Source organism: Poromitra crassiceps (assembly GCF_964638095.1).
Source record: "Poromitra crassiceps genome assembly, chromosome: 1".
NCBI classification, from domain to species: Eukaryota; Metazoa; Chordata; class Actinopteri; order Beryciformes; family Melamphaidae; genus Poromitra; species Poromitra crassiceps.
The window spans coordinates 49374273-49387545 of NC_139623.1; the positions used below are offsets into that span (position 1 = coordinate 49374273).

General features: G+C 40.6%; 1 protein-coding gene across 4 annotated transcripts in view; it reads right to left on the reverse strand.

Moving 5' to 3' along the window:
* The window catches only part of dbn1 (drebrin 1), a 410797-nt gene that overhangs the window by 95295 nt on the left and 302229 nt on the right, over positions 1 to 13273 (reverse strand). For all 4 annotated transcript variants that reach the window (XM_083638790.1, XM_083638791.1, XM_083638789.1 and 1 more), the window contains exon 3: positions 12674 to 12786. In XM_083638790.1, the coding sequence (XP_083494916.1) occupies positions 12674 to 12786 (113 nt within the window). The remainder of the gene's footprint in view (positions 1 to 12673; positions 12787 to 13273) is intronic.

Consider the following 13273-nt stretch of genomic DNA (forward strand, 5'->3'; position numbering starts at 1 on the left):
TCATGTCTGTCTCTCTCTCTCTCCACTCCCTCACAAAAACCTCCTCTCCAGCTATCTGTATACTGTATATTCCCCTCTCTCATTCTGCCATTATGCAGACATGCACTGTAGCAGTTTCTCGCTTGGCGTTGTCAGGAACACTCGAGTGCGGATGTCACTTTTTTGTGTGATCACTAAACTGAAGTGTAAATGCTTTCACGCACCCTCGCCCTCGCTCTAAATGCCTCGAAATCTCATGGTGGGAGACGCCAAATGAGTCGGAAATGATTCACTTGGCTCTCTGACCGTTACATTTCCTGTTCGTCACTAATTCAATGCAGCTGAAAACGTCTCCAGCGTGATGACTGGGTGGCAGAATTGAGAGATGGCAGGTTCAGTCGCTGTCTGTTGAAAGCCTGGCTCCTGCCCTAAATGTCCTTGAAGACACAGAACAGCTGACCTGACCTCACTGTAAAACATCAGTTCTACACAATAAGAGAGGATGGCAGTGCGTCCATCAGCCTCATTTGCTGCCGTTCATCCACCTTGTCCAGTTAGTGGAGCAGATTAAAGAAAGATCATTCACATCTAAAGAAGCACCTAGTTAGTTGGTTAGTTAGTTTTATTGACAAAATATTAAAAATATTTGGGTCCAAACATAAAAAAAAATCACAGAATTAAATAAATAACACAATACTATACATCAGTCATCAGTTCAATTATATAATCACAAATACAATACTGACATTGGCACAGATACTCCTTGGGGATTGTTCTTTTGATACAACCTATTAACCATGCAACCCCCCCCAAACAAACAAAAACTATATTTTTTCCAAGATGGCCAACATTGATGAATTTAAATACCTCGGGTCATACTTGAGTCCGATCTACCTTTCAAAAAACACATTAAAAAAATGGTCCATGTCTTGAAATATAACATTGCAACATTGCCGGCATATTAAAATTCACTATCTACTGAGGCTGCCATGACTTATTTTAATGCTATGATATTATCTTATGTGCATTACTGTTGGACTCAGGCTAATAAAACGGCACTGAGCACGTTCTCTATATAGACAAGCTCTTAAAGTTTTGGACAGGAAACCTAGACAGTATCACGATTGTAACATACTTAGTAAATATAATTTATTAAACCTTGATAATTTAATTATGTTTTCTGACCTCCGTGTATTTTATAAAATACTCCACAATGCTGCCCCTCCACCATTGCAAACCTTTGTACAGTCCTGCTCTGAGATAAGAACTAGAGCAGTAAGGTCTGCATCGAGAGGGGACTGTAACGTTCCTCTGACAAAGTCTGTATTCGCCCAGACTGCTTTCTCCTTTAAAGCAATAAAGGAGTGGAATAAGTTACCTAGTAATATAAAGGATTTTCCAACCTACAGTGGTTTCTCCCGTGAAGCCAAGAGGTGGTTCCTGAGCAACCAGTGTTGCCAGCACTAAACCACATGGTGGTACTGTCTGGTGTGTGTGTGTGTGTGTGTGGGTGGGTGGGTGGGTGGGTGGGTGGGTGTGTGTGTGTGTGTGTGTGTGTGTGTGTGTGTGTGTGTCAAGTCAAGTTTAGTAGGCTACGTGTTTTAAAGTTGGGTTTATTTCACATAAAAAACATTGAGAATCCAGGGATACCTCCAAGTACCACCAGCAGGGGGCACAAGTACCACCGGTGGTACACGTACCATAGGTTGAGAATGACTGCGATAGCCCAACCCAGTTTTCCAGCCTGTCCAATAATATTGAGTGGTCAACAGTGTCAAAGGCAGCGCTAAGATCCAATAGCAATAGAATCGAATTTTTGCCTGAGTCTGAGTTCATTCAGACTGTCATTTATGACATTATGACATGTGTGTGGGTGGTGTTTTATTCTTGGCATCTATATAGATGTTTGTATTAGAGGTCTTCACAGGTCCAAAATCACGGACCCGGACCCTAATGGACCCGGGGAATTTGTGCCCGAACCCGTAATGGACCCGTCTATTATTAGACATCTGAGACCCGGTCCCGTTCAGAACCGATAAATGTCAGACCCGGACCCGGAGTGGACCCTATGGGCTGATATATGTGCCACCTAAAATTTAATTTGAATTGCTCAACTTGAATTCGAAATTTTTCATTTTGAATTTGAATTGCTCTTTTTGAATTCGAATTTTTTCATTTTGAAATTGAATTGCTTTATTTGAATTCAAATTTTTTCATTTTGAAATTGAATTGCTCTATTTGAATTTGAATTGCTCTATTTGAATTTGAATTTTTTCATTTTGAAATTGAATTGCTTTTTTATTTAGAAATTTTTAAACTGAATCTGAATAGCATAATTTTAAACTGAATTTATTTGCTTTGAAATTATTCAGTTTCCACATTCCTATTTCAAAATTCAATTCAAAATTTTCAGAATCTTGTGTTCAAAAATTTCAACATGTGTGTGCGCCATCCGGGTCCTCAAGGAGGAAGAGGAGGAAGGAGGAAGAGCAATCGAGCGCAGATTGACCGAACTCCTTTTTGGCCGAGGCACCAGAAACCCACCCACTCCCGCTAGAACTATTTGGTCTTGTTGTATTCAGGTTCGCTACAATCATAGAAGACCACTTTGAGTTGAACAAGGATGTTTATACAGTATATATCATTGAACAGTACATGACAGCGAATCTCGTGAACCCGGAACTGATCCTCCCCCGACCCTGTGACATCATCAACAGGTCAACATCATGTACTGAGATTACACCACAGGTCTTTGCTCCCGCGGATGTATTAAAGTAGCCGCCCGCCAGTCTTTCCATTGTCTGCTCATCATCATGGACGAGAGGACACCAACCACGGTAAATACCAACTGGTTACCATGTATTTTCACCGGCATAACGTAACGTAGCTACACCAGCTGAGCTTGTTTCTGTGGCAGTTAGCCTAGTTGGCTAGCTAGCTAGCCAACTAGGCTAACTGCTAGCTAGCCAACTAGGCTAACTGCCACAGAAACAAGCTACGGATCGATGTGTGATTTCCAGGTAAGAATAAACGCACAATGTTGAGCATTTAACATTACATGTTATTCACAGGTATATGCCACACTATATATTATCTCAGAAACTAGCGTAATTGTGTTTGGTAAGATAAAGACATTTGATAAATGAATGAATTTTCCTTGTAGGCTGTAGCTAGAACAGTATGTTGCTATAGCTAGCGAGGTGGAGGTAACGTTAACGTTAGCTAGATTAGGCTACGGTAGCATTATCGATCTAATGAATTCTAGCCGTAAACATTTCAGAAGCTAGGTTAGCAACGCTGGCCACACATGTAACATACAGTAACTACTATGTTTTCTATTATTAGAGATTCCAAGAAGAGAGAACATTGCCTCTGGCGATGACTAACTGTGACGGTGGGATGGGGAACAGGACAACTGCTAGCTGTGTCTATCACGGACCCAAACCTGCAGACTGCAGCAGATACCCGCAGATTTGGAGAGATGTTCTGCAACCACCATACTCTTGTGTCTCCATGCTACTACACATCATTTTGCTCCTTGTATGGGATGAAGACCCGTCGTTGACGTTGGGGAAGACAGCTTTTATGTTGTAGCCACTTTGAGTCCAGTTTTTGTTGATGTGAGTAATGTTCAGCTAGAGGGATGCTATTTACTATCTAGCTGCTGTCACTATGCATTATCAAATACCTACATTAATCAAATCCAGTCAAGAACATAGGGTCTGCCTGGGAAAATATGTAATTTAAAAATGGAAAGCATGTAGGAACCCTGCCAATCATCTTGCATATTGATATTTGTGGCTGTGAAGAACAGTCTTAATCTATACAGTGATATGCAGGCTACCTTTAAATTTTATAAAACATGTACAGTACTTGTTAGTAGTTTCATGTTTGGTTTTACCTGTAAGAAATAAGGACATTTCTATCTGTGCCTTTTATTTACCATCACAGCATAAATGACTGCATAACCCCTCCTAATGTGATGTCAGAAAATCTAAGTAATTATGCATGACATTACATTTCAGGACATGTGGCATAGAATCTTTTTTTATTCCAAAATAACAGATGTGGGACACAATCAATTAACTATTCATACTGTTTGCAACAGTAACATTTACAGTGCTGAATAATGGAGTTGCATGAATATGAGTGTGCACTGATGATGTGGCCTGCAAAGATGGGTTAGTGTTAGTGACCGGCAGCATTTAATTTAGAAATGTTATAGTGTAACCTACATAGAAAAAAGTTTTACCTGGGCACTTCACAGACTGCCTGAAGTAAAGACATATGGAGCACTCTTTTCTGTCTGCACGTTTATTAATAGGGGCTGAGTGACATTTCGACAGATAATCTTCTTCTAGTCTTCTTCAGAGTCAAAAAGACTTCAATGTTAGACTTTTTAAAATGTTAGTTGTACAAAATCCCCCCACCAGTTCAGCCGCACCTAACCAGCCACACCTGGGGCCCTGATTGAGCTGCACCTGGGCTAAAAAAAGGGTGGTTGATTGGGTGAAGCCCAGTAGGCCAGGCTCAGTTTGCCATGTATGCTGTTGAGAGGAGGCTGCTCTGCTCTGTTCTTCCCAATTGATTGTCCATGTGCAGATGCATCGTTTGAAGTGTTAGTTTATTATAGTTAGTTCCTTTGAATATTGATTGAGTATTTGATTTGAATACGATTTATTATATTACTTTACAGTTGAATTTGTTTTGCCTTGTTTGATCAAATCCTTTGTTAATACCTTGTTTGTCTTTTAGGCCAAATCATCTGTCCACATGATTTTCCATCATTAATCAAGGGATTTGGTTTGTAAATAAAAACCCTTGGCATTAGTTCCTCTGAATCCTCCTCATTCCACCTGGATGTCTCACTTGCTGAGGCTACACCTGTAACCTCCACCTTTACAGTTTAACACAGTGTTAGTGTCAGAGGTATGCACCTTGCTGCTACAAACTGAACATTTTCTAGTTGGAAAAAATAAGATTACTATATACTATAATTAATTGGGCTATATTTCATATGCTACATTTCAAAAGACAATCTGTGATGACATGTTTCCTGTCACACCTAGCCCTCATTCGCAGCTTGACAGAAAACATTGTTCAGGCTCTGGAGATGGATGTACTGGTAGTCCTTTATCAATGCTCTCCAAAACACATCCTACAGGAGAACATAAAACTGTTATTCTTTGCAATTCTTTTAAAAATCAATGCTAAAACATTTTAGGTTAAAATATTGACACAAGTAACTGGTGAGCTGCAGATGATGTAAACGTTTGTAATAAATGTTATCTCTTCTACTTCAACCTCTGTCTAGTCTGGTCAATTATAGGACAAGATACACTTAGCCTACTGTAACACAGTCTTGGGGTTTGTCTTCCTTGTCTAGAATGGACACAAGGACACTACTGCAACAGCAGCCTTATGTGCAGGGTGAGAATCTAGCACTGCAGCTAAATGCTGGTGAAATACTAAAGTGGCTGGTAGATTTAAGACGCAAAATAATTAATTTCCCACTCTGGTAACGTCCAACATGGTGTTAGCTGTAGCCTAACACCAGCAAAGAGACAACTTGTGTGATGACAATTCATTTAACACTAGCCGGTTGCCAATATTGACTGCATCAAAGATGTAGCAAAGTAGTATTACTATTACTATTAAAACGATTATGAATTATATTCGCTAAACATTATCTGAACAGACTTACCAGCGGCTTCGTTCTGTGATGCGTTTGTTATGGTTTGTTCACACTTCCTATACGTCCTGTTTGCGGGAATATCATTGGCTGATTCAAGTCATGTGACGCTAAAACGAGCATTTGATTGGTTTTTGCGATAGCACTGCCATAACGTTTCCCTGATCTAATAAGTTACGTTTTCATTAAACTGCGTTCGATTTGAGGCTGCCAACAAACGGAATCGTGTTCAGAATAATTTTATTTAGTTCATATGAAAAAAGCATCTAACCTCAAAATGGGGATCGATCATCTCAAAAACTAAAGCAGATAGCAGCCTTCGGCAGGGGCGGTTCTAGGCCGTTTTTGGGTGGGCTTTAGCCCACCCAAAAATAGTCTCAGCCCACCCAAAAAAATAGAGGCAAAAAAAAAGTTTTTTTTTTTTTTTTTTTTTCCCTCTCCAAATCCATGGTGGTCACTAGTAGCAGTTTCTGACTACACTCAATGCGCTGTGTGCGTGTTTCCCCCCCCCCTCTATGTTCTTAGGGTGGGCTGAGACAAACATTTAGGGGGGTTCAGCCCACCCTAAAAGTTTCTAGAACCGCGGCTGCGCAGGCGCTCCCTCCTCCATCTATCTGCCTAATCCCACATCACTTCACACAGGTCACACACAGTACAGCAGCGAAGTGGTCCTCCACAGTCCACACAATCGTTCTCCCCACTCATGATCAATGAAACTGTGAGGTGAGCATTGAGCAGTCAGAGTCGTTAGTAGTTACTTAATTAGCGCATATTGATATGCAAATTAGCGCGTAACGTTGTTTCGTAGGCTAAACAAAAGAACTTGTGGCTGTGCCTGCCAGACAAACAGGTGGACTGGAGGAAGGTAGGTAGGCTACCATAGCACCAGCCAGCCATGTCATGCTAGCTTGCAGTAAAGTGGGTGTAAATGGATGCAATGTTTTTTGAGAAACATATGGGCATAAGTGACAAACATATTTTCAAACGGGTCCCTTGTTATCTGAATGAAATTAAGCCCTTCAGAATCGCAAGTGGCTGCTTTACACAGCCTGTCTGATGTGATGATGATGATAGCTTAACATGCGTGCATGGCATGCTATTCCCTTTTCTTTCCTTCTTTCCCTATTTTTGCACGCTGTGGTGGTGGTAGCCTACCAACTTCCAACCAGTCAGATCTTGTTTTTTCCCACAATAATTTCATAATACCATTTGTAATGCCACCGTTGTAGTGCTGTTGTTAAATTAAAGTACATTTTCTCAGATTTATTGGTGTCTTTCTAGTCACACAATTTAATAGTCAGTGTTTCCCATACACTGATCTATTTGTGGTGGTACACCCTACATAGATTTTGACCCCCACAAATACTGCCACATATTAATTTCAACTAGTTGACTGCAAACTCCTGCTTTAGTGCTTACAGTATATTATTATCTTGTCGGAATATTATTCCAGCCAATAAGTTAGGAAGTTCCCTTTTGATATAATTTTACTTTTGTTTTGCCTACAAAGCAAAATGTTACTTTACTTGAAACTCCCCTGAAGTGATTTTGGTATTATTTATGCAAGCATAATTCTACCATATAGAACCTGTATGCAGAATATATATAGTATATATAGGGAAACAATTATTTTTTCATCGCTGTAAAACCACAGAACGGTAAAGAAGATATTGATGTGTGTAGTTCTTCATAGATCTAGTCTCTTCATTTTGATCTCAAAGTGCGCCAGTTTGATCCATTTTTACTTGAAACTGTACAAAATTTTCTTCCGGGGGGGCATGCCCCCGGACCCCCCTAGGGGTTCAGCGGTCCATGACCTTTGGGTGGGCTGAGCCCACCCAAAGCTCTGATGCTAAAACCGCCCCTGGCCTTCGGCCCCTCACCTAAAAAGGAGTTAGGTCAATCAGCGCTCGATTGCTCTTCCTCCTTCCTCCTCTTCCTCCTCTTCCTCCTTGAGGACCCGGATGGCGCACACACATGTTGAAATTTTTGAACACAAGATTCTGAAAATTTTGAATTGAATTTTGAAATAGGAATGTGGAAACTGAATAATTTCAAAGCAAATAAATTCAGTTTAAAATTATGCTATTCAGATTCAGTTTAAAAATTTCTAAATAAAAAAGCAATTCAATTTCAAAATGAAAAAATTCAAATTCAAATAGAGCAATTCAAATTCAAATAGAGCAATTTAATTTCAAAATGAAAAAAATTGAATTCAAATAAAGCAATTCAATTTCAAAATGAAAAAATTCGAATTCAAAAAGAGCAATTCAAATTCAAAATGAAAAATTTCGAATTCAAGTTGAGCAATTCGAATTCAATTTGAGGTGGCACATAAATCAGCCCATAGGACCCGTCTATTATTACAAATCTGAGACCCGGCCCCGTTCAGATCCGAGAAATACCGAGGCAGAGACTAGTGGTGTCGACGTCAAAGTTGCTTGTTAACTGCTACAAGTTGTATATCAAATGAAACTTTGTGCAACTTTATTAACTAACGTTATAGCATTCTCCCCTGGTTGATGCTGCCTAACGCTAGTTAGATAGTACAGTGGCAGTCTCTCTATGCCAGAGGTTCTCAAATGTTTTTCAGCCAAGGACCCCTTACAAGATAGAAAATATACCGGGGACCCCCTCATTCTGATTTGTGATTTTGGGCTAAGCTTAATTGTTTCCACGGTAACGTGCTTGACTTTTAATTTGATAGGTTTGTTATTAGAATGTAATCCATGAACCATTTTAGATTTAAAGCATAAACTATTTTCGTTGAACTATGAAGATTTTGCAAAAAAATATATATCTATATATATTTTTTATTACATTACATTTATATTACGTCATTTACTGTAGCAGACGCTTTTGTTTTGTCCAAAGCGACTTGCAATATCACAATTTGTCAACAGTACAGAAAACCACTATGCAACACAATCAATGACAGCCAAGATATTTTGATAGACTAGCACCATGTAGGAAGTAGTTTGAGAAGGAATAAGTAACATGTAGCATTTTTTTTTTATAAAAAAAAAAAAAAAAAAATTACCTGAAAACTTTTCGCGGACCCCCTGGCAAAGTGCCACGGACCCCTGGGGGTCCGCGGACCCCCATTTGAGAACCACTGCTCTATGCTACCGCCGTTCCTTCACCCAAAAACACAACAGCGCTAGAAACAATCACATACATGTTGTGACTTGTGTACTCACCATGCGATCATCGAATAATAATCCCAAAGTACGGGAAACAGTCATCTTCAATTAAATCCATAGCGAGAGGAGCCAGCAAGAGGGTTACCTCTCTGCAACGAAAATCACTTCCTCGTTTGCCTGAGGCGCATGTGTACGCATGTGGTCACATGCGCCTCATGTAAACGAGGAAGTAATTTTCATTGCAGATGGGAACGCTCTTTGCTATGGATTTACTTGCAGTTTGTGACAAAAAGCCTCACGTGTGCTGTTTTGATGCGTTTCTCTCATGATCAGCGCTGATCGCCGGGTCCACTCGGGTCTTATTGGACCCGGCATTTCACTGTCAGAGCCCCGAGACCCGTGACAACCGACCCAGACCCGGAGGCACTTCTTTTGAATGGACCCAGACCCGGCCGGGTCCGGGTCGGAACCTCGGGTATTCGGGCCTACCCGAAGACCTCTAGTTTGTATGTATGTTTTTTTTACTATTATCTATTTCATATACTACCTGTGCCCTTTCCCTGTTTTTTACACTTTATGTATTTTATTGTGTGTATGTGTGTTTTTTTTTTAATGCCCTTTGTATCCACCTGCCCAGGGACTCCAGATGGAAAGAAGCCTTTGGCTAAATCTGTTACAAAGCATCTCTTCCCCTATGGCAGGGGTGTGGAACTCAATTTAATCCCGGGCCACATCAGCATTATGGTTGTCCTCAAAGGGCCGGTTGTAAATCTAAGGCGATATAAATGTATCAAGCCTACGTGTTATCATATTTCATATTGCCTCTGATTCAATTATTATTGTTATTTAGTAATAACTTAATTAGATCGTTAGGTTTTCTTCTATATCAGACACAGGTTTTTGTTCCTACCTGACATGTTTCGACGGCAATACTTCCATCTTCATCAGAGGTGTCACTAGATGGTGTGTGACGTGTCTTAAACAGCTGATGTTGTTTACAAAACCTGTGTCTGATATAGAAGAAAACCTAACGATCTAAGTAAATTATAGACACTATGAACCTTTTTGGATTAATAACTTAATTAATTAATAACTTAAATTAATAACTTAACTAGCTCAGAATTATAGAATTATAGGGAAAACAATGGCAAACAGACAACTAGTAGCCTAAAACTTTTATTCAATTTAACAATAGCTATTTTTAGCCGTATTGCGGAGAATTGTATTGTGCAAATTGTATTATTTCCTAGCTCTCGCGGGCCACATAAAATGAGGTGCCGGGCCGGATTTGGCCCCCGGGTCTTGAGTTTGACACATGTGCCCTATGGGGTTTAATGTTTTTTTTATATGTCCCTGCCAAATAAACTAAAAATAAATTTCCAGCCCGGAAATAATATTTTGGGGGCAACTTTGTGTAGAATTGAATGATCTTGCTATCAAACGAAGTACATTTTAAAATGACTGCCATTTAAAAAAAAAGGTTACCATTTCAGCCATTTTTACCATAAAGAATTGGGCGATTTTGATGATTCTGGTGTCAAATGACTTATTAATTATTAATTAACTATGGAAGATTCAAAATTATACCTCGGAAATGCTTTTTATATTTCCTTCTTCAATTTACTCTGCATACTTTTTAATTAAGGTGAAGAATATGCATAAACATTATTTTAGCAAAATATTTATTAGAAATGTAGCCTACAGAAAATGTAAATTTTATTTGCACGAGGAGCGATCCTTTGGTTACTGTTGAATACACATACGCTATGACTAAATAAATAAATAATGCTTCTCAAACAGCCCTGCTAAGTAAGATACTCGAGCAATTGCGATGTCATCAGTGATGTCACTCGAGCAATTGCGATGTCATCAGTGATGTCACTCGAGCAATTGCAATGTCATCAGTGATGTCACTCGAGCAATTTTGATGTCATCAAACTAACGATTATGAGTCATCAGTGAGTGATGTCATCAGCAGGGCTCGACAGTGCGAGCATCTCACTCGCATTTGCTACTAAAAATAGAACAGTTTCCGTTGAAAAAAAACAGAGCATAGGTTAGTTGATTATACATGCACATTTTCGATAACACCGTCAGGTTATTAAGGTTACATATGTCTTCAATGCTTGTATCTATACCAGGGCTATTCAACTGGTGCGGATGTGGCTCTGGGAACGGTCCGGCACCCGGCCCGTTTCTGACAATGTGGCCCCCTGAACAATTTAGTTGAATAGCCCTGATCTATACTATTCACCTTATTCTTTGCCCACACATGGACGCTTCCGCATTACGTCATTTCGTAATAGTATTTCCGTTTTAGACTTGCCAAAAACCCTGCAGGCAAGATGGCCGCCCACACTCCCCTCCTAAACTGGCAGAATTACTCCCCCATAAACTAACATATCTTGGCCAATAAGAATGTAACATACAAAATATAACAACCCGTAATATCTTAATTTTATGTAGAATGCAGAGGACATGTAACTGTTTAGTTAAACTTGCATTCCAGGAATATTGTGCTCTAAAGATGACGTTAGTGGCTCGAGACTGTTTCGTCCTGAAACCCACACGTTTTGCGCCAGCGTAACCTATGTGGGATTCGAAATAACGCATCCGAGATAGAAAATGTTATGAATATAGCCACGTTATAAACAACAAACTAACGCTGGTGATCCGTATGGAAACAGTGTTACTCAAAATGGTTAAGAGTTATATCAATTTGGTCATTCAGTGGTATTTTACTGCCATATAACATAACTAACTAGCGGCTAATATTAGCCACAGTAGGCAACTAGCGCTGAACCGGAAGAACAAATACGTTTGCGTCAAATGCGGAAGAGAGAAAAAGTGGGCGTGGTGAATAAGGTGAATAATACAAGCACTGTCTGTCCGACACTGACTCTCTCCCTGTCCTTTGCGTATCTCAGGAACCATTGGTCGGATCGACTTCAAATTTTGGGAGTGTGCTAAGGGAGACCTGACGGAGTGCAGTGCCCTGTTTTTGTGCAATTCGGGATAGCGCCACCTACTGGCAACAAAAAAATTGGTTTATCTCAAGAACTGTGTCCGATCGACTTCAAATTTGGGGAGTGCGCTGATGGGAACTCGACACAGTGCAGAGCGCCACCTACTGGCAACACAAAAAGTGGTTTATCTAGAGAACGGTTTGTCTGATCAACTTCAACCTCAGGGAGTGCGCTTAGGGTGACTCAACGGAGTGCAGGGAGCTGAATTCCGTGAAATTCGGCATAGCGCCACCTACTGGCAACACAAAAAGCGGTTGATCTCAATAGCCATTCATCTGATCGACTTCCAACTTGGGGAGTGCGCTGCTGGGAACCCGACATATAGAGCAGTGCCGAATTTTGTGCAATTCGACACAGTGCCACCTACTGGCAACACAAAAAGCAGTGTATCTTGAGAACCGTTCATCCAATTGACTTCAAACTTGGGGATTGTGCTGCTGGGAACTCGACGTAGTGCAGTGCTGAATTTCTTGCAATTTGACATAGCGCCACCTACTGGCCACACAAAAAGCAGTTAATCTTGAGAAACATTCGTCCGATTGACTTCAAACTTGGGGAGTGCGCAGCTCAGAAATGCGGCACCACACTCCATCAGGGTCTTAGCTTTTGGTACTTCTAAGTTGACTTTATTTTTCCAAAATAGACGTTGTGCATTACACTCTGCTTCCTGTCAGGCAGGAGGATGTAGCCTGGCCCACTCACCCAGTTGATGAGGATGTAGCCCCCTCACTCACCCAGTTGATGAGGATGTAGCCCCGTCCACTCACCCAGTTGATGAGGATGTAGCCCCGCCCACTCACCCAGTTGATGAGGATGTAGCCCCGTCCACTCACCCAGTTGATGAGGATGTAGCGCGGCAGAGCGGCCGTGGCTCCCTTCATGCTGCAGAAGCCGTACATCACCGTGGCACTGTCAAAGTTCAGCGTGACCTCAGCCAGACCCCCACCTGCAAAACATCACACTGCATTAGACCAGTGGTTCTCAAACTTTTTTTTCTGGGGACTCACGTTTTTAAAAATGATAAACCATCGCGACCCAATTCACAATAGGTCTTATCTATAAATCGTGAGAAGAGCAAATTTGTGAATGATTTGTTTACATTTTTACTGCCATTTCTGCATCACCTTACTGTATAGTTTTATCTTGAAGTTGTGATTATCATTGAAGAGGTAAGGCACACATAATCGTATACTGGTTGTTACGACTGTGTCGTTTGTTTTTCTTCTTTTCTTTGTGAATTATACAGTTTATGTGTAGACTCGTCAATGGACTGAGAGTCCGGTCCATTTTCCTCGTCGTTAGCTATTTCCGTGACATACTTCTTGGTTGCGGGTGTTTATCTTGTGGTCGACAGTGTCTTTGGCTCAGTCTTTCCCAGGTGCAGCTGGTTGGAGATTTGGTTGCTGATTGGATTGCTGATTGGATAGCAGCCC